Raw genomic sequence first — 22,082 nt, forward strand, 5'->3', positions numbered from 1 at the left:
TAATAGATGGGCATAAACATCTTTACAATATTGAAAAAATTAGTCTAAAGATACGTTGTTTTGTGTTTATATATTTGAATAATTATAAATAGTTCTATACACTTTAGTAGTTGAATTAAGATATTTTTAAAAAGGAAATACACTCCTTATTTTCTGATGGATTAGTTGGGGGAAGAGGGTGCCAGTATGTGGCACAGCATAGGTACTCATTACACAGGAAGCATTGCAGCCAAAGTATGTGGTTTTATCAAAGCAGTGCTGCCAGTAAGTGGTACTAGGATTTGAACCCAGAACTGAGCCTTCTGTTTTGTCACCTGTAAAATGGTGGTAATGATACAAACTTCAGTAGATGGTTATGGAAGAGAAACCTAAAACAACTATACAGAATATAGCTATGATAGTAGTAATATAAAAAGATAATTTTTAACAGTAATATATAAATATTGTTGGTGTTAGTGAATGCTCAGCAGTGGTTTCCCTTCAGGTATCATTTCATTAATATGAAGAATAAACCAAGTGGTCAACTGTTAATTGCGAAGAAACAAGCTAAAAATTACGTGAAGTTATTGATTGATTAATTGTGAATGCTTTCAAGGCAAATCATTATACCAATGTGAATGCTAAAAAAATAAAAGTCACTAAAGCAAATATTTGAGGAATTTTTTAAAGGGTGAAATGATAGGGGGGCCTGTGTGGCTCAGTTGGTTAAGCATCTGACTTCATCTCAGGTTGTGATTTCCTGGTTCGTGGGTTCGAGCCCTGCACCAGGCTCTGTGCTGATAGCTCAGAGCCTGGAGCATGCTTTGGATTCTGTGTCTCCCTCTCTCTCTCTCTCTGCCTCTCCCCTGCTCACGCTCTCTCTCTCTCTCTCTCTCTCTCTCAAAAATAAATAAACATTAAAAAAAATAGTGAAATGATGCTGGAAAATAAAAATGAAGATGTTAATTTTTAAGGCTTTTGTTAATATGTTAATAAAAGCTCTAAGTCTTTAAGCCTATTTTCTAGCAGTAGTACAAAAAGAAAAACTAAAACTTGGCTTTGATTTGATACTGCTGTTTTGTTAATCTGTTTTATGAACATTAAGTTTATCTGTACTTCTGTATTGTGGCATTTACTGAGTTTATGTTTGTGCCTTGGCTTGAATAGGAAGGAAACATGCCTCTAGAAGATTTACTGGCATTCTATGGCTATGAACCTACAATTCCAGCAGTTGCAAATTCCAGTGCAAATAGCTCCCCAAGTGAACTTGCTGATGAACTACCAGACATGACACTAGACAAAGTAAGTAACAAACATTTAAAAGAAAACTTCCAGATCCAAAAATAGCCATTATCATTGGCTGTTTTTTATTAGTTTCCTTTTAATTGAAAGCATTTTATAATTCTGAAATGTAAACTTCTTATTGGCCCCATTGCTCTTGTCATTTTGGTGACCCAATTTAAATATTGTTTGGATTTGATCACACTACTTTAAAAGTACTAATACCTTCCTGCTGCTTTGTATGTTTGAGTGTTCTCCCCCAATTTTTTCTTCCCTATGTTGATATATTGTGTCTAAACTCAGATTTTGCCCTCACTTCTTTTGATCCTCTGACTGCTTGAACGCATTGATTGATAAATCCCTCAGAAGCCTTCAAACCAAGCTGACTTAGATGTGGAGTGGTTAGAGAGAAGTTCTGTTTTGTTGGGCTCTGTGAGTGACAGCAGCCACAGTAGACAAGGCCATTGTGACGTATCTGTAACATTGTTGGTTGTGGGGAAGGCATAGTTCCTGCTGAGGAAAGTTCACACAACCATGGTCTCTGCTAACTTTCTTTGGTCTTTGGAAAGCTTTCCTTGCCTTTCAGATATCAGGCAGGGAGAGGAATCCACATCTTGGAACCTCTTCCTGTAAGTTTTGTTGTTCCCCCTTTCCAGTCAAATGTGATACTACTGTACCATACCTTAATGACTATAGTCACCTAGCGAATATTGAGTGCCTACTAGGTACCAGGCACAAGATAACTATATACTTAAATAATAAATTCAAATCTGTTCTTTTAAAGTTATATCACTAGTCAGAGCTTTTCATTAGTCAGATTTTTTAAATTATTGGAAGAGAAGAGTTTGGAGAAGTTTTTGGTTTTGTTTTATTTATGTTGGCAGAAAACTTAATTGTTAAAAAAAATTTTTTTTAATGTTTATTTATTTTTGAGAGAGAGAGAGAACAAGCACTAGTGGGGAAGGGGCAGAGAGACAGAGGGGGGACACAGAATCTGAAGCAGGCTGTAGGTTCTGAGCGGTCAGCACAGAGCCCGACGCGGGGCTCGAACTCACAAACTGCGAGATTGTGACCTGAGCTGAAGTCGGACGCTTAACCGACTGAGCCACCCAGAAGCCCCGAGTTTAATTATTAATCATTTAGAAGTAAGATTATTTTTGTTGTAAAGTCACTAAAACTTAGCCTGCAGCTTCATATGAGCTTTCTGTTTATCCATAAGTTACGCAAAATTGTTTGTTAAAAGTGTGTAAGCAGTAAAGTTATTAAGTATTATATGTAATTAAATATTAAGTGTTACCACTATTTATGTATATGAAGTAAATTATAAGAGCATTTCAGACTTACTTCTCTCAAAACTAAGGGGGCTTCAACAGATTCTTACTTGTATCATAATACCATAGTAATACATTTATGAGTAATATGAAGACTTTTTCTTAAATTGATGAGTTGTAATAATTTTTTTATTAAATTTTTTTTAATTCTTAAATATTTTTTATGAGATGTAATAATTTCTAACTCTAACACTGCATTCCTATTCTTATAGGAGGAAATTGCTAAAGACCTGCTGTCCGGTGATGATGAGGAAACTCAGTCTTCTGCAGATGACCTGACACCATCTGTGACGTCCCATGAAACTTCCGATTTCTTTCCTAGGCCTTTACGATGTAAGAAACCCAGTCGTTACTGATTAATAGTAGCATTGATACTCTAGCTCAGGTACACTTAATGGCATTCAATAGTTTGTCAGAATATTCTAAGTGTTTTCTTTAATTGACGTGCAGTCCTTTAATAATCCAAATAAGATTATCACTTTTTTTATTGGGATAGAGGTAAACTAATATGTCCTTTAAAAACCTAAAGTATTTGTTTAGTTTTGCAAGGCTGTATATTTTCTTTCCCAAGATTCATCTGTTACTATGGGAAATGATTCTTCAGCCATGAAATTTCATGGACATTTTTTGGACTTCTCTTAAAAGGCTCTTTACTCTCCCAGTTTTGAAAACTATCAGATGCTCAAAAAGTATTTTTTAGCGATTTATTTCTTTATTTTTTCGTTTTAGTTCTTGGTGTTATCTCTTAATGTATATCAGTAATATTGAAAGGTTTTTGAAGTGAAATAATTTCTTATCTGGAAACTTGCTTATTTTTTTAGGTATTTTGATTGTAGAAGAACTGTTCACTTAACAAATGCAAATACATATACGCTTGTATGTGCACAAAAACATAATTTTGATGGACTTAATGTGCATCTTGGTCTATGTCCCATTCTGGGTTAGTATATAATAAGACCTCCAGTGCTTTCTCTTCTTTTTTAAGGTGACTGTAGTGGTTTTCCTTTTACCTTCCCAAACTCTTTGACAAGACCAAAAATTTTTGATCTTTATTTTTGAGAGAGAGAGAGAGACAGAGCACAAGCAGGGGAGGAGCAGAGAGAGAGAGAGGGAAACACAGATTCTGAAGCAAGCTCTAGGTTCTGAGCTGTCAGCACAGAGCCCAAGGCGGGGCTCGAACCCACAAAAGCAAGTTCATGACCTGAGCCGAAGTTGGACACTTAACTGACTGAGCCACCCAGGTGCCCCATGACTAGACCAAAAATTTTTAAGGATATATACACTTTCTTAGTATTTTCAGTGTCTTGTTTTGACTGGTGTTAAGATCTGAGAATAGTACAAGAAGTTGAGTATATTTGTGCTACTCTCATGTATTCAGATTTTTATAATGTACCACGTGCCAGCTGTTCTTCCGGGTGCTGCAAAAGTGGGCAAAAAAACCTTTTTAAAATTTACTTTTCTTCTTTTAAGCAAATACTACATGTGACGGAGATAAGGAATCAGAAGCTGAAGATGTTGAAACAGACAGTGGTAACTCACCTGAAGATTTGAGGAAAGTAAGTTGAATTACCATCAGAAGTTAGTGGACTGTTTGGACTAACATAACTTTTAAAAACATTTCTGAAGTAACTTAAGATAATTTTGTTGTTACAAGATGAAATTTCTTTTGACTTGTAACTGATTAATAAATTGGAACTTGTTTTTCAGAATTTATTTTTATAGGGTGTTTTTACTTCTGAATTTTCTTGTAGGAAATAATGATTGGTTTACAATATCAGGCAGAGATTCCCCCGTACCTTGGAGAGTATGATGGTGATGAGAAAGGTAAGGAGGCTTTTGATTTTGATATTGATAATATTTGGTAGGCTGTTACCCCTTAATGTGTTTGTTTAGTTATCTGATTATATACCAGCCTTGGCAGTATAAAGATAAATTTGGAGTCAGTGAAAGTTTGGGACTGACTTAGGAATAATATATCGAAATGAACTTCGAAGCTTGGAGAACCACTCTTTTCTCCGTACAGTGCTTCTTAGCCTTACAGGTATGCGAAGGCAACTGCTAAAGTAGTGGAACGTCTCTGAGGGTGCAGCTGCTTGGCCCACATCCCACTTTAGTAGAAGTGGGTAGAATCTTACCACTTGAGATAATGAGTATTTGAGAGATAAAATCCTCTTGGAAAGACAACTCTTAATGAATAAAGAATATAGATGAAATTTTGTGTGAGCCCTGAAAGAGAAGGTGGTAGATTACAAGGATTCTTCTTGTTTTGTACACCCCTACTTAAGTGTAATCAGTTTTTTCTTCCCAATTTTGCTAGGTCCTAGTTAACAGTTGGTTCTGAAAATGTGGTGGAAAATAAAGATACAGGTACATTTCCCTAGCCGAAATTGGAAAGCCTGTAGATTTGGCCGTGTGCATTTGACCTTTTCGCTAATGAGTTTATTTGTTCTTATGACATGATGGGGCCAAAGCGTCACAGTGATACAACCCTTCCTGACTCTTTCTTCCTTTTCTTTGTTAGCTCATCCTCTATTTAAAGGAAGGAAGGAAGGACTGGCTACTCTAGGGTTCTTAGCCTTTTCAGTCCCTACCAACAACATTTTCCTAAACTGCTTTCAAAGTGATATTCTCCCAGGGAAGCAAACAGTAGTTGATCACCTTCAGATGCCCCAGTTGCCCACCTAAATGCCACACAAACCCTGGAAGTCAAATACATGCTTAGCAGCTGTCAGTTCTTAGATTAGACGTAATGGAGGTAGTCATCTCTCAGTTCTACACATTCAGGAGGAAAGATACACCTTCTCTATACTTAGAGGGAATAAACCCAAACTATTTTACCTATTCCAGTTTTGACCGAAGAGGAAAGAAACTGGTTCCAGAAATTTACATGAAAAGTCAGTCTTATTATTTCACAGGCATATTTTATTTTTAACTTTCCTGCTCACTGGGAGTGATGATTCCTGTGGTGATTCACAACAGTTGTGAATGTAAAGCACTTATCATGGTCCTTGGTACATAGTGAGATTTCAGCAAATTATTTTATTACACACTTGAAGAATGCATTGCACTTGAAGCAATGGGATAAGTACTTGGGCCTCTGTGTTACTTAATTTTGTGAAGTAGAAGCTTTAATTATGGTGGCAATGTGGACATTGATAGAATATATACCTTATTTGAGTGACATGTCACTCAGTATATCAGCCTCTTTAAGAGATTTTGGAAAGTTTACATCTCTTAACTGTTAATCATTCATTTTTGATTAATTTGCTTCCTCCTTTAAATAAAATTCACCTTTTGGGAGGAAATCAGTAAAGTAAAAACCTACCTTTCTTAGGTATTTCATTATTGGCAGATATTTTGGTTTTTATTGATCTTTGCTTGTTTTATTTCTTTACAGTTTTTAACCTGTATATAATCATCATAAAGACAGGGAGTTCAGTGAGGTTATTAAAGAATTTTCACAGGTTATTTTTACTCCCTCATTAGGGAGAGTATAAAACCTCTCCTCTGAGTTTTACATTAGATTTTACAGGGCATAGAAAGCCTTCTGATTGGATAGTAAATCCAACCAGCGAGAAAGCTACTTGCTCTAGCCACTGGAACACTTGGCCCTTAATAAAGTTAAAAAATTTTTTTTTAAACCTTTACCAATGAAGGACTCACCTTGCCAGACAATCAAATTGCTTGTGTCCTCAAATTGTCCCAGTGTGTAGCATATCAAAGAAGAGGAAGAACAGTTTGTATACATCTATGAGCATGTTCATTATTTAGTATGTTAATGGGATTTTCTTTATCAGTGTATGAAAATGAAGACCAGCTACTTTGGCGTCCTGGTGTGGTTTTGGAGAGCAAAGTTAAGGAGTACCTTGTTGAGACCTCATTAAGAACTGGAAATGAAAAAATAATGGATAGGATATCTGCAGGAACACACACAAGGGACAATGAACAGGTATTCTTCAAATTTTGTTGAAACAGCAGCTAACTAGTCTCTTCTTGATTTTCTTATATTCAATTAAAATATTTCTTACATGTGAACTGGATATCTCTTTTTCTGATAGATTTTAATTTTTTTTTAATGTTTTTATTTATTTTTTGAAGGAGAGAGAGACAGAGCATGAGTGGGGGAGGAGCAGAGAGAGAGGGAGACACAGAATCCGAAGCAGGCTCCAGGCTCTGAGCCATCAGCACAGAGCCCGATGCGGGGCTCGAACCCACAAACTGTGAGATCATGACCTGAGCCGAAGCCGGACGCTCAACCGACTGAGCCACCCAGGCGCCCCAATTTGTTTTTTTTTTAATGTTTAGTTCTTGAGAGAGAGAGAGAAACAGAGCGCGAGTGGGGAAGGGGCAGGGAGAGAGAAGGAGACACAGAATGTGAAGCAGGCTTCAGGCTCTGAGCCGTCAGCACAGAGCCCAGCACGGGGCTTGAACTCATGAATCATGAGATCATGACCTAGGCCGAAATTGGACGCTTAACCAACTGAGTCACCCAGGTGCCCCCTGATAGATTTTTGAAACTTGGAAAATACTGGCTTATAAAAATTCCCAAGAGCTGGTAGCGATAACCATTCCATATTGTTTGATGTCTTCTGGTCTTTTCTTCTATGTATATGTGCGTATCTTAATTTGAGTCACTTACTTTCCTTTGCCATTGAAAATTCTTTAGTATCTCATTCCTGATGATTTTATATATTCCATCTGTAGCTATAATGTCACTTAACTTAAACATTCTCTATGCTTAGACTTGTAGGTTTTATAATAAAGATATTCTTTGGATTACTCTCGAACTTTATTCAGGAAATGTTTGAAAGTATTTTGTATTAAGATTGTATAAATTTGCTTTAGGAGCATTTGTTAAGCACTGTGTACCTATAGATGCAGAATACTCCTGATTGTATGTGGGATGGGGCTGGGAGTAATACCTATTAGGGCTTTTTTTTTTTTTTTTGGATGCCCCTAGTTTTGCCCTCTGATACCATTTTGCCCCTCTTGTATACTCTTCACCCTGTATCTTTAGCCTAGATGATCCTAACTGAAATGAATATCCAGTGATAGTTGGACTCAGCCTTGAATTCCCAAGTAACATAGAGAAGTTATAGAAACTGAATTTCAGAGTATCTTTCACCTGTCAAAAAGAAATCCCATTGGGTTTTTGTACTGATAATCCATGAAACTATAAATTAATTTTGCAAGAATTAGTGCCTTTAAAACATTAAACCTTCCAGTTCAAGAACATGGTCTGACTTTCCATTTATTTTATTTTTTTAATCACTCAAATGTTTTTGTTTGTTTGGGAATCACATCCATCTAATTAACTTAATTCTTCAATATTTGAAATACTTACGTGATTTTAATACTTTTGTAAATGGGATCTCTATTATAATTGTATGTTAATATAGAGAAATACCAATTTTTAAAAATTTACTTTTCTCAAGCTGTTGAAACTAATAATTTTTCAGTTGTTTTTATCAGGCTTTCTGGTCTTTAAGTAGCCATAACTCAGAGATGTTTGGTAGTGATAGTGATTTGAGGCCTGCTTTTGATGGAAAGTAATCATCTAAGGTTTTTACATTAGGAATAATACCAGTGTGGGGCACCTGGGTGGCTCAGTCAGTTAAGCGACCGACTTTGGCTCAGGTCATGATCTCATGGTTTGTGAGTTCAAGCCCTGTGTTGGGCTGTCTGCTGTCAGCACAGAGCCGGCTTTGGATCATCTGTCTCTCTCTCTCACTGCCCTTTGCACCCATGCCTGCTCTCTGTCTCTCTCCCTCTCTCTCAAAAATAAATAAACATTAAAAAAAAAAAAAAGAAGAATATTGGTGCTTGGTTTGATATAGGTTGTCTTTATTGTAGTAAGGTAGTAACCTTCTGCTTACACATATAATAGTTTTTGTCTTTGCAGCACCTGGGTGGCTCAGTCAGTTATGCGTCTGACTTTGGCTCAGGTCATGATATCACAGTTTGTGAGTTCAGTCCCTGCGTCGCGCTCTGTGCTGACAGCTCAGAGCCTGGAGCCTGCTTCGTATTCTGTGTCTCCGTCTCTCTCTGCCCTTCCCCTGCTCACACTCTGTCTCTCTCTCTCAAAAATAAACATGAAGAAAAAAGTTTTTGTCTTTTTTTTTCCATTTTTTTTTTTAATTTTTTTTAATGTTTTTGTTTATTTTTGAGACAGAGAGAGGCAGAGCATGAGCAGGGGAGGGGCAGAGAGAGGGGGAGACACAGAATCTGAAGCAGTCTCCAGACTCTGATCTGTCAGCCCAGAGCCTGACGCGAGGCTTAAACTCACAGACTGTGAGATCATGACCTGAGCTGAAATTGGACGCTTAACCGACTGAGCCAGCCAGACGCCCCTTTTCATGTTTATTTTTGAGAGAGAGAGAGAGACAGACACATAGTGTGAGCGGGGAAGGGGCAGAGAGAGGGAGACACAGAATCTGAAGCAGGCTCCAGGCTCCGAGCTGTCAGCACAGAGCCTGACTCGGGCTTGAACTCACAGACCATGAGATCATGACCTGAGTGAAGTTGGACGCTTAACCAACTGAGCCACCCAAGTGCCCCTTTCTTTTTAAAATTAGAAATGGATATTGATTTACCAGATGCTCTTTTAGCAGCTAGATTGGTTTTTTTTTGAAGTTTTTATTTATTTATTTTGAGAGACAGCATGTGGGGGAGGGGCAGAGAGAGGGGAAGAATCTTAAACAGGATTAAAAAATGATACGTTTCATAGTAGACAATGAGACTGTTATAAACCCAAGTCACTAAAATACCCATCCTCTTCCAGGCTAGCTGCTGTTTCCTTATATTGACACTCTAAAAGGCAGGGAGTAGGTGATGTGAAGAACAAGACCATATTTATACTAATTTTTCCCACCTGGAAAAATCATCTAAAATAGGGAAATTTCCCCAGCTCAGATGGCCTGACAATAAAAAATAAAGTCAAGAGTGATACCAGTGGGTGACTTCTGAGGGGTAGAGTGAAAATGAACAAACTTCTGAGATACTTGAGTCTATCATCAGGATAGGTATGTAGACTAAATGTTTGGACAAACATATCCTCAAATGTCTTACATATTTTTTTTTTTAATTTTTTTAACGTTTATTTATTTTTGAGACATAGAGAGACAGAGCATGAACGGGGGAGGGTCAGAGAGAGGGAGACACAGAATCGGGAGTAGGCTCCAGGCTCTGAGCCGTCAGCCCAGAGCCCGACGCGGGGCTCGAACTCATGGACCGTGAGATCATGACCTGAGCTGAAGTCGGACGCTTAACCAACTGAGCCACCCAGGCGCCCCATGTCTTACATATTTAGAGAGCATTTCAGACAGTATTTGTCAGGACTGTTACTGGTCCTGGTTGTTTGTCTGTTTTAATGCTATTAAGTATGAATTTCTGATAATTTTTATTGAATAGTTTTTTTTCTTTCTCTTGTAGGCATTATATGAACTTCTCAAGTGTAACCATAATATAAAGGAAGCAATTGAAAGGTACTGCTGCAATGGAAAGGCATCTCAAGGTAAGCAAAGCTTGGGATCAAGAGAGGGAAATGACAGGGGATCCTCATTTGGGGAGTAGAATAAGCAAAGTATTATAAAGGATGGAGCAGTCCTGTAACACTTTTGTAAGATCGGTGTTCATCTTCATAGCGAATAATTGTTTCCTTTTCTTGCCCTCTATTTTTAGACGTACCAGAGATTTTTCAAATACACATTAGTTACCCCCCTGTCACCTCCACTTTCTTGAAGAAATAGTTACAGAACAAAGCAGACCCCAGAGATGACAATATATCCAAAGTAATTAAAAAGAATGATTTTTATGATTTCACTGAACAAAAAGTTGTTTTTTTAAACCAAACAGGAAATGGAAAGGAGATTAAAGATAAAAAAGAAACATGTATAAAATATTCCATTGAATTTATTACAAGAAGGGTGTTTTTAGTAATCATGTAATAAAATTTTTACAGCGCTTAGGTTTTGCTTTGTGTGTGTCAAGGAAAATGGTTAACTTTAATTTCAGTAGTTTTGTTATTATATAAGTGAATTGCATGCACCATGGCTTTCATTAAGTAAGTAGGTAAAGAAATAATACTCTAATATTATATAAATGGCTTGGCAAAAATAGAAAAGCTGAAAAGAGTATGTTTAAACTTGTAGGTTGAGACAGTCTTTTGGAATGTTTCCTTATAAACGTTCCTTTTTTAAAAAACTTATTTTAAGCTCTCCTAATGTTGAGAACTAAATACTGGGTTTTTTTCTTGAGTTCAAACTATGTTTTATCTTTATGGTGGACTATTCTTCATGGGGATGTGGTCTCCCATGTCTTTGAGGAAAAAACTCCAAGTCTTCTCTGCCCCAAATAGATTTGAGTTTATTAATGTTAGTGTCTTCTGGGAAGTTGAATGGGATTTAGTGTTTTGAGAACATGGGCTGTTTCTTATTCCTGTTAGATTTCCAGAGTGTAGCACTCTGCAAAAAGACTAAATAAATATATATTGATTACTCATGGTCTCTACTTAAAGCACTATGGTTTTGATATAATAGCAAAATAAGGAACTTTTTTTCCCATAAAGGAAATAACCTTTTTTTCTAATTAAAAAAAAATGTATGCTTATAGTTTAAAAAAAATTAGAAAAACAATGAGCATAAGTTAAAAAAATTACATCCTTATCCTTTCATGCAGGGAAAAAAACCCTAGTTTTTATATTTTGGTATTGTAGATTTTTAAGTAATATTTATAATGTGTATACTTTAGGTAATCCTAACTGAAATCATTGGATTACAGAACTGTGTGTGTGTGTGTGTGTGTGTGTGTGTGTGTGTGTGTGTGTGTGTGTGTGTGAGAGAGAGAGAGAGAAAGAGAGAGAGAGAGAGAGAGAGAGGGAGGGAGGGAGGTACAGGGAGAGGGAAGGAGTTAGTTAATGGCCTTTTATAGGAGGAAACATACTGAAAGTAAACTAGCAATTTGCATAAAAGATGTGAGGTCAATCAATACATCTTTTTTTTTTTTTTTTTTTTAACATTTCTTTAGATGGAATGACTGCATGGACAGAAGAAGAATGCCGGAGCTTTGAACATGCACTCATGCTTTTTGGAAAAGATTTTCATCTTATACAGAAGAATAAGGTAAATTAGGCAGATTAGTACAGATTGCTTAGTAATTACAATGAATATAAACAAATAAGTTTTAAGTCACTTAGGACAAAAGAAAGGAAGAACTTGTTAATGCTCTCCTGACGTTAACATTTCTCATATTACTCTAAACATGACTGGGATTTGCCAACACCTACTCCTGGGAATGCTGATAGTGTACTCACCTATCTTTTGACACATATAGTTGTCATATTCATAGAATATGGATTCACTTGGGATGCCTGGGTGGCTCATTCCCGTTAAGTGTGTGCCTTTGGCTCAGGTCATGATCTCGTGATTCATGAGTTTGAGCCCTGCGTCAGACTCTGTGCTGACACCTCAGAGCCTGGAGCCTGCTTCAGATTCTGTGTCTCCCTCTCTCTCTGCCCCTCCCCCGCTTGCACTCTGTGTCTCTCTCTCTCTCTCTCTCAAAAATAAACATTAAAACAGAAAAGAAAATGGATTTACTATATTTTCCAGGTAGTCTTAGTCTTTTACCATTTTCCTTGACTTTGATTTCTTTCTAAGCTATTCAGAGGTTTGTGGCCTCAGAAATGTTTCCCTTTAGTGGCCAGAACTGCAGTTGCTGAAAGAAGAAACATTGGTTACTGAAAGCAACTATAAATGTTACCACAGCATGAAATGCTGGTGAGGTTGTGGAGCAACAGGAATTCTCACTCATTGCTGATGAGAGTGTAAAATAGTATGGCCACCTTAAAAAGACAGTTGACAGTTTCTTGAAAGACAGTTTGGTGTTTATTTACAAAGCTAACCATACTCTTCCCATATGATCCGGCAGTTGTACTCAGTGGTCTTTACCTGAAGGAGTTGAAAACTTATGTCCACACAGAAACCTCCACACAAATATTAATAGCAGCTTTAGTCATAATTGCCAGAACTTGGAGATAATTAAGATGTCCTTTGAATAGATGAATTAACACACTTTGAGAGGTAGATGGATAAATACACTGACAGATCCATTCCATGGAATATTATTCAGTGCTAAAAAAGAATGAGCTATCAAGCCACAAAGACATGGGGGGACCTTTAAACGTGTATTGCTACGGCAAAGAAACCAATCTGGAAAGACTATATACTGTATGATCTCAACTATATGACATTCTGGAACAGGTAAAACTATGGGGGCAATAAATAGATTAGTGGTTTCAAAATTTTTCGTGGAGGGAGGGATAAATAGGCGCAGTACAGAGGATTTTTAAGGCAGTGAAATTATTTTGTATCATGTTATACTGATAGATGTATGTCATTATATATTTTTCAATACCTATGTAATAAGTAATGACTGAGTGAACCCCAATGTAAATGATTTTGGGTAATAAACCCGTGCCGGTATAGATTCATTGATTGTATCAAGTGCCACTGAGGTGGGGAATTGCTAGTGAAGGGAATTATGCATGTTTGGGAGCAGGAGATGTATGTGGGAACTTGGACTTTCTGCTCAAATCAGCTGTGAACTGAAAACTGCTCTAAAAAATAAAGTATTTTTTAAAAAGTGTATGTGTGTGTATATTCTAGTAGTTTGTAATAATTTTCATTAAAGTATGCTTTGTTTATTATTATCTCTCTTTATCCTAAAGGAACATAAGATTCTGAAGTGTTTAGATGGGTAGGTCAATATTTTCTGCCTTTTTCATTAATAGACTTTGTTTTTTCGGGCATTTTGGTTTACAGAAAAATTGATCAGAAAGTACACAGGGTTCCTGTGTATCCCCTTACCCCCACATACACAGCTTCCATTATTATTAATATCTTACATTAGTGTGATATATATGTTATAATTAATGAATGAATATTGATATATTATTATTAACTGAAGTCCATGGTTTACATTTGGGTTCACTTTTTGTGTTGTATGGGTTCTGACAAATGTGTAATGACATGTACCATTACATGTATAATGATATCCACCATTATAGTGTCATACAGCATAGTTTCCCAGCCCTAAAAATCCGTGTACTCTAACCTCTTCCACCCTATTCTTTCCCTCCCTGCAGCCCTACTCCTAACACCTGGCTTTTTACTGTCTCTATACTTTTGCCATTTCAGAATGTCATATGGTCGGAATCATATAGTATGTAGCCTTTTCGGATTGGCTTCTTTGACATAGTAATAACGCATTTAAGGGTTTCTCTATTTTTTTTCATGGCTTGAAAGTGCATTTCTTTTTATCACATTTCTTTCTATCCCATTGTATGGATATACCATCTTATCCATTCACCTATTGGAGCACATCTTGGTTGCATCCAAGTTTTGATAGTTATAAGCTGCTATAAACATCTGGTTGAAGGTTTTTGACTTCTTTGGCTAAATGCCAGTGAGTGGGATTATATGGTAAGAGTATGTTTGGTTTTGTAGAAAACCTTCCAAATGTCTGCTAAATTGGCTTTACCATTTTGTATTCCCACCAGCAATGAGAGTTCCTGTTGCTCCACAACCTTGCCGGCATTTGTTGTTGTCAGTGTTTTAGATTTTGGGTGTTGCAATAGGTGTGTAATGTATCTTGTTTTCTGCATTTTTCTGATGACATATGTTGTGGAGCATCTTTTCATTTGCTTATTTGCCATCTGTATTTCTTTTTTGTAAGGAGGTGTCTTCTGTTAAGGTGTTTAGCCTTTTTTTTTTTTTAGCCTATTTTTTAACTGAGTGGTTTGTTGTCTTATTGAGTTTTAAGTGATCTTTACATAATTCCAATAACAGTCCTTTATCACATAGGTGTTTTACATATATTTTCTCCCAGTCTTTGGCTGTCTTTTCATTCTCTTTTGCAAAGTAGAAGTGTTTAATTTTAATGAACTTCAACCTAACAAATTTTCTTTTATAGATCATGCTGTTAGTATTACATCTTAAAAGGCATGTCATCCCCAAAGTCATCTAGATTTTCTCCTATGTTATGTTCTAGGAGCTTTATAGTTGTGCACATTATACATTTACATCTGTATTCCATTTTTAGTTAATTATTGTGAAAGTTTTTAAGAACTGTGTCTTTTCTTCCTTTCTTCCTTGTTTTTTTATTTGTTTTTACATGTGGCTATTCAGTTGTTCTAGCACCATTTGTTTAGAAGACGACTTCATTGCATTGCCTTTACTCTTTGTTAAGGATTAGTTGACTGCATTTGTGTGTCTTTTTCTGGGCTCTCTATTCTGTTGCATTAATGTGGGTATCTGTTTTTTCACTAGTATCACACTGTCTTGACTCCTGTAGCTTTATAGTAAGCTTGAAGTTGGGTACTATCAGTCCTCCAGCTTTGTTTTCTTTCAGTATTGTGTTGGTTATTCTGTTTTTGTTTTGTATTGTTTGCCCTTCCCATATAAACTTTAGAATTAGTTTGTCAGTATTTACCAAATAACTTGCTGGGACTTTGATTAGAATTGCACTGAATCTATAGGTTAAGTTGGGAAGAGCTGACATCTTAACAGTAATGAGTCTTCTTATCCATGAATGTGGAATATCACTCCATTTATTTATATCTCTCATTTCTTTAATCATATTATAATGTTCCTTACATAGGTCTTGCATGTATTTTGTTAGATTTATACCTAAATATTTCATTTTGGGTGTGCTAATGTAAATGTTGTGTTTTTAAATTTCAAATATCATTTGTTCATTGCCGGTATATAGGCAAGCAATTGACTTTTGTGTGTTAACTGTGTGTGCTACAATCTTGCTATAATCGTTTATTAGTTCCATGAGTTTTTTGTGGATTCTTTGGATTTTTCTTTGTACGGTCATGTCATCTGTAAACAGAGACAGTTTTATTTCTTCTCAATGTTGTATACCTTTTATTTTTCTTATTGCTTTTGCTAGATATTCCAGTATGATGTTGAATTGTTTAATGCCTTTTTGTATGTATGAAAATCTTATGTTTTCTCAAAGATGAGATGAAGTATTTAGTGAATAAATAAAACTTTTTTAAAGAAGGCTGGGTTGTTGAAGTTAAAATAAAACATAAGTTTTACAGTGACTTAAAAAATTTATTCATTTATTCCATAAATAATGAAGTTCTACAATTTACTGGACGTTGTTTTAAGCACTAGGAATACATCAGTGAATAAGACAGGAAAGTTCTCTGTTCCCAAGAAGCCTATGTTCACCACAAAGACTTCTAGTTAATGATGTTTATTGAAATGTACACTTTATTTCTTGGCTTAGAAAGCTTGTTCCCTGGAAACCAATTTGACAATAAACTTCATATATTGAAAAAAAAAAAAAAAAAGAAAAGAAAGCTTGTTCCTTATGTTATGCACTTATGTCATGATCAGTAATCAGGATAGAGATGCTAAAAGTTCCTCATGGGATACTGATTAAGCAGTGGAGAAAGTATTTATTAGAGAAGGACACAGAATTTTGTCTGTATGTTATAAACTTATACCTTTAGCTGCATATAGTTTGAACAGCCCTAGTCTGGATGTGGAGACATGTTGGTGAGGCTCCAATTTTATTGTTTTTGTTGTTGTTGTTACCAAACTCCTGTAGCTGTGAACCAAACCCACGTTGAAGGAAAACACCCTGCCTTTAGCTAGAAAATCATCTGAAATTGCAGATGCAGTAGAGTGCTGATCCCTTTTCTAAGAGTTTTTAGTCTCTTTTGCATTATGGAACCCTTTGATAATCTGATGAAGCTGCAGCCCTTTACCCCGGAAAAGTGTACCTACATATAATTTTCGGATTTAATAGATGCCCATTAATCCCATTCATGGACCCCTCAGGGTTAAGGACTCCTGCTGTAGTCAGAATCACAATGAGTGTTCAGTGAGGAAAAAAGTAAAGGTTGCCAGTGTTTTAGGATTTTCAGCATCATTTCTGGGTACACATTTATTTTATAAACTAATACATTCTGATTGAAATAACAAACCTTGGCCTTTTGAAGGTATCCTTATTATTAAATAGTATAAATATAAAGACTTTTTTTCTAATAAAATGTTCAGAATTTCATAATTCGGGAGATAGAAAGTAAGACCCATGGATTGAAGCTATAGTTGTATTAAAAAAATTACTAAAAAATGGATTGGGTTTGTTGGTTTCTATTGAAAAATTCAACTTTCTTTTGTTAGGTGAGAACTAGAACAGTTGCTGAATGTGTAGCATTCTACTATATGTGGAAGAAATCTGAACGTTATGATTACTTTGCTCAACAGACAAGATTTGGAAAGAAACGATATAACCATCACCCTGGAGTTACGTAAGTACCGTGGGCTTTAGAGACTTTTGTTTTAACTCTGATATGCAGTCATGAAATTATTGGGGTATGTTTTTCAGGGACTATATGGATCGTTTGGTAGATGAAACAGAAGCTCTGGGAGGGACAGTAAATTCTTCAGCCTTAACTTCTAATCGACCTGAGCCTCTTCCTGATCAACAGCTGAACATTCTCAACTCTTTCACTGCCAGTGACTTGACAGGTAAAATGAGCATCTTTTTGTGTTCTTCAGCTTAGGGCAAAATTGTGTCTTCTTTGTTTCATGACACAGGACAACTTACTTAAACCATTTTCCATTTCTTTTTAGCTTTGACCAACAGCGTAGCAACCGTCTGCAACCCCACGGATGTTAATTGTTTGGATGATAGCTTTCCTCCATTGGGCAACACACCCCGTGGACAAGTAAATCATGTGCCTGTCGTAACGGAAGAGTTACTCACCTTGCCTAGCAACGGGGAAAGTGATTGTTTTAATTTATTTGAGACTGGATTTTATCACTCGGAGCTAAACCCCATGAACATGTGCAGTGAAGAGTCAGAAAGACCAGCAAAGAGATTGAAAATGGGCATTGCTGTTCCTGAATCCTTTATGAATGAGGTTTCTGTAAATAATTTGGGTGTGGACTTTGAAAATCACACACATCACATCACCAGTGCCAAAATGGCCGTCTCTGTGGCTGACTTTGGCAGTCTGTCTGCCAGTGAGACCAATGGCTTCATCAGTGCCCATGCTCTACATCAGCATGCCGCCCTTCACTCTGAGTGACACAAGTGAGGAGCCCAGAAACAGTGGGTGTGCAGAACCAGTAAACTTGAGGAAAGGATCAGGTTTGCTTAGTCTTTCACTGGAAGTTTGAACCTTTTTCACTATGACATCAGTGATGTCAGTATGTATAGAACTATATCTTGATTTATCAAGAGTATTTTCATTTTTCAATCCATAAATGTGGAAATGAACTATGATCAGCAGAGTTGGGAACTAAGATTGAACTCTGTGGTGCAGCTTTAAGCTCTGCTTATCTCTTCCTCATCCCCCAGTACCTCTTCTCCACTCCCTTTTTTTCTATTCTTTTCTGTTCCCCACTGCCCTCACTCCCAATTTTAAAACCTGTAGACAGAGGCCACCGGCTCAAAACCAGCACAGATGTTCTGAACTGAATGGAGTGGCTTCTTTTCGTGTAAATTCCTTTTGCCGTAATGGATGCAGTGGAATAACAATGTTTACAGGTACCGATCCCAATCCCTGCTCAATGTAGCATTTTTTGGTTTTATTTTCTTAATTAAATAAAAGCAGGGGTAGGTTTCTTTAAACTGCACAAACATGCAAGGATTTTTTAAAAATGGAAACTTCTCTCATGTTATTCAACTAGAGCACTTCAGTTTACAAAACAGCAAGTCCATCTTTATGGAAGCCAGCACGAGGAACTGCGTGCAAATTATGAAGACACTTGCTTGGATCCTGTTTCAAAATTCTAGACCAGGGCTACCTTACACAGAATCTGTCATTTTACTGTGGGAAGAGTTCTGTGTACCTTCATTGATTGGCTAAAAATTTGGCTTTTGAAGATGTGGTATTTAGATGGGGTTTTGTCCACCATTGTCAAGATTATAATTCTAAAAATCATACTGGTATTGATAATTTAGTTTATCCTGAGGCAACTGACTTGCAGGACACAGTCTACAGAGCCTAGGATGTTGCCACTCAATGGTTTACATTTGGGACACTTCTTATGTTGTTTGTAGCACTGCAGTTCAAAGTGTTCATATTTTGGAGGGACTTCTAGATTTTACACTTAATGCAGTAGAACCTTGAAGTATATTTAAACTTTTTTTGTTTAGCTTGAACAGTTGGCAAGAAAAATGTGAGTTTCTGTCTATTGACATAGAATGGTACTTTACCACTTTAAGTTTTAAAAAGTGATAGACGTTCAGATGCATCTCACACTCAGTTTTATTTCTATTCCAGACATTGTGAATGAGAAGCCATTGTCATAAACTTTGGCCATTTTTGCTCTATAGATATGCATCTTTAAGTTAAAAGGTGAATTCACATGATACACAATACAGTATTAGGATGTAATAAGCTTTGCTTTTATAGTTCAGTTACAATGGAATTTTGCTTTTTTTTTTTTTTTTTTTGCACCATCTTAGTTGAAATTTTCAATTTCTGCTAGTTGTTGTGCTTTGCAAAAAACTTAAATGTTTGGCTGCATTGCTGATATTTGTAAGTATAAGTCGCTTCAAGGTTGTGCTGATGAGTAGATAGGTTGTAGTGACCTTAGTAGTGATGGAAAGGGAGGGTATTTATTATAAAAACTGTGAACTGCAATGACATCCTTAGTTTTGGATGATGTGTATTCCTATTTTTGTTTGCAGCATTTTAATGAAGATTGCTTTGAAGTGTTTACGCAGTAGCATATTTACTATAAAATTTAGTTTAGCACAGTGGACAAAAGTAGTTAAATTAATAACTTAAAATCAGTCTCTAATTTATACATCTAAAGTCTAGCATTCCTGTATGCACACAGTAAATAATGGGTAGCCTGGGCTCTATGTTGCTTTCAGATATTTTTATCCAAGTTATCAGCTTCTTATTGCTGTGGTGTTGTGCTAAACTTTGAACCTTATTTCTTTTGTTAAAAATCAGTATACCTTTTATAATTTAGTAAGATACTGGCCATAATCTTCCATTGTTATAACTTTAATTTTCACTCTGGGTTTACAGTGGCTGGTTTGTATAAAATAATTTACACAAAGATGACTGAATGCTAATACCAGTTGCACTTAAATGAACATGCCCATTCTCAGTAGCTGATGCAGTAACATAGTCAGTTTATCTATGCATTGCTGGGATCTTGATATAAGATGGAAACAGTGTTTCTTATCTAAAGTTTTGATTATCAGCAAGTTGAATGGACACTTTAGTTATTTAAATAAAGATTTTTGACCAAAATCCAGAAAATGATATGAGAGAAAAATAAATTCCAGCTAGTTTAATAGATTTTTAAATGTCAATCTGATTTTAGCCTCTTAGAGAGTGCTAACTAGCTGGTAACGTTTACTTTTAATTCCTTGTTAAAATGAGGCAATAATTTGCAAGATTTTTGTATATATATGTAAATTCTTCATATCTTTTTAGATCTAATTCAATATTTTCTGACTGCTTCCGCCATGTATAATACCATTTTTGTGCATGCTTGATGTGACATTCATAAATTGTACCACTATGACTTTATCCATGTAAAATAGCTATTTATTGAATTTTCTTTTAAAAGCTGGATTTACTGGGTTTTGTTTCCTCCAGTTAAGCATCTTAACAGAGAATTTGTTACTGTTTATTAGAAGAATTGCGTTTGAGAGCATGAAAATAACTGATTTGCAATTTTATGAAGAAACAATAATGCCTTTATTATCAAGTGTGAAGCACAATTCTTATAACAAACTGTGATAAATTCTTTTGTTTTCTTTTGCCGCATTATTTTCTTATGAACAAACCAAAAATCCATGGTGAGCAGTTGTATTGTTGGCTGATGTATCTTTTATGTACAGGGAATTTGAAGAGGACAACGGATCCATTTAGGAGTGTAACTGGTGCTGTGATTATAGCAATACTTTTGTTAGTCGTACGTCATCTTTTCCATGCTAGCATTTTAAATGTTTAGTTTTCCTCTTGTCACGGTCAACTGCTGAAATTACTTGAAGGATGTAGAATACTGTTTAAACAATACTAAAGTGTGTACAATTAGGTCAAAGAATTGTGCAATTGTTTCCTTTTTAATTTTTAAAATTGAGGGTCATAAATATTTGAGAACGTCAGATTTAATAGAGCATAGTGATACTATTTAATTTAACCAAAGTCTCTAGTGAATATTTCAACTTTGAATGTAAACTAATGAATAAACCTGACCACCAAGGAGATTGTTTGCCCAGAGTTTCAAAGCACATTGTCTACAAATGGAAATTGAAATAATTTATAAAAATATTGACATTACTATGTTTTTTAAAAAGTTCTTAATTTTTTCACTAAAAGGAGGAAACTATTAGTTTTATTGTTAAATATGGTAGATATTAAAATTCCTCTTAGATGACCAGTGATTCCAATTGTCCCAGTTTGAAATAAGTATCCTGTGAGTATGAGATTAATTAGTGACAATCACAACAAGTTTTAGTATCAGATGTTCAAGAGGAAGTTGCTATTGTTGCATTGATTTTAATATTTGTACATAAACACTGATTTTTTTGAGCATTATTTTGTATTTGTTGTACTTTAATACCTGGTGTACAGTTCCAGAAATAAACATCTGGAAATCTTTTTTTTTTCTTGGTTCGTGTGAGTATTTGCCACAATTAGATTTTTGTTTAATGAATCATAAGCTATAACTCATGGGACATGGGTAGATATTTAACCACTGTTCGGTTGGTTTTTGAGGCAGTAAATAAGATATTTGATAGATAGTGACAAATGGCAGATAAAATACTTTTTCTTTAAATCCTCTATAACAAATTTCCATATGGAATAAAACAGCCATCCCAAAATGAGGCTAGCTTATACTTTCAGTGTAATTCAGGAAATATTTGTTGAATGTCTGTTTTGTTTCAAACACTGTTGTAGGTAAGTATGTCTTTTAGGAAGACGTGATGTCTATTAATTGTGTTGTTATTTGACAATGTATTTATGGTAAACTAGTCTTTCTTATCCTAGTATACATAGTTTAGTAGCCTCGTAGAAACCTTTTCAAAACCTTCATCTTTCAAGCTGAAGATCTCTTAGTCTAATTTCACAAATTTGTTCGCATATTTCATTTCCTCTGAGCAGAGCTTTATCTAGTTTTTTTTTTTTTTTTTTTTTTTTTTTTTTTGAGAGAGAGAGAGAGAGAGAAGGGGTGTTGGGGAGGGGAGGGCAGGGAGAGAGGGAGGGAGAGAGAATCCCAAGCAGGCTCCACACTGCCAGTGGGGAGCCTGATGTGGGGCTTGATCCCACAAACTGCAAGGTCATGACCTGAGCCGACATCAAGAATCAGATGTTCAACTGACTGAGCCACCCAGGCGCCCCTAGTCCATTCTTAATATGCAGTGATCAGATAGCACATAGGGTCCAGATTTTGTACAAGGACACAAAGAGGATAAAATGAAAGCAAGCGCTCTTGA

At 35.9% G+C, this 22,082-nt stretch overlaps 1 protein-coding gene across 1 annotated transcript in view; it reads left to right on the forward strand.

Moving 5' to 3' along the window:
• Nucleotides 1-21,247, forward strand: part of MIER3 (MIER family member 3) — a 33,753-nt gene extending 12,506 nt beyond the window's left edge. Inside the window, exons 4-13 of the mRNA XM_053907349.1 lie at nt 1,147-1,281; nt 2,804-2,924; nt 4,062-4,147; nt 4,343-4,415; nt 6,389-6,540; nt 10,023-10,104; nt 11,616-11,710; nt 16,790-16,917; nt 16,995-17,137; nt 17,243-21,247. Of these exons, the coding sequence (XP_053763324.1) occupies nt 1,147-1,281; nt 2,804-2,924; nt 4,062-4,147; nt 4,343-4,415; nt 6,389-6,540; nt 10,023-10,104; nt 11,616-11,710; nt 16,790-16,917; nt 16,995-17,137; nt 17,243-17,700 (1,473 nt within the window). The 3' untranslated portion in view covers nt 17,701-21,247. The remainder of the gene's footprint in view (nt 1-1,146; nt 1,282-2,803; nt 2,925-4,061; nt 4,148-4,342; nt 4,416-6,388; nt 6,541-10,022; nt 10,105-11,615; nt 11,711-16,789; nt 16,918-16,994; nt 17,138-17,242) is intronic.
• Nucleotides 21,248-22,082: the final 835 nt, after the last annotated feature.

This window comes from Panthera pardus, unplaced genomic scaffold (assembly GCF_024362965.1).
Source record: "Panthera pardus isolate Hobbes unplaced genomic scaffold, ASM2436296v1 HiC_scaffold_2, whole genome shotgun sequence".
Taxonomy (NCBI): Eukaryota; Metazoa; Chordata; class Mammalia; order Carnivora; family Felidae; genus Panthera; species Panthera pardus.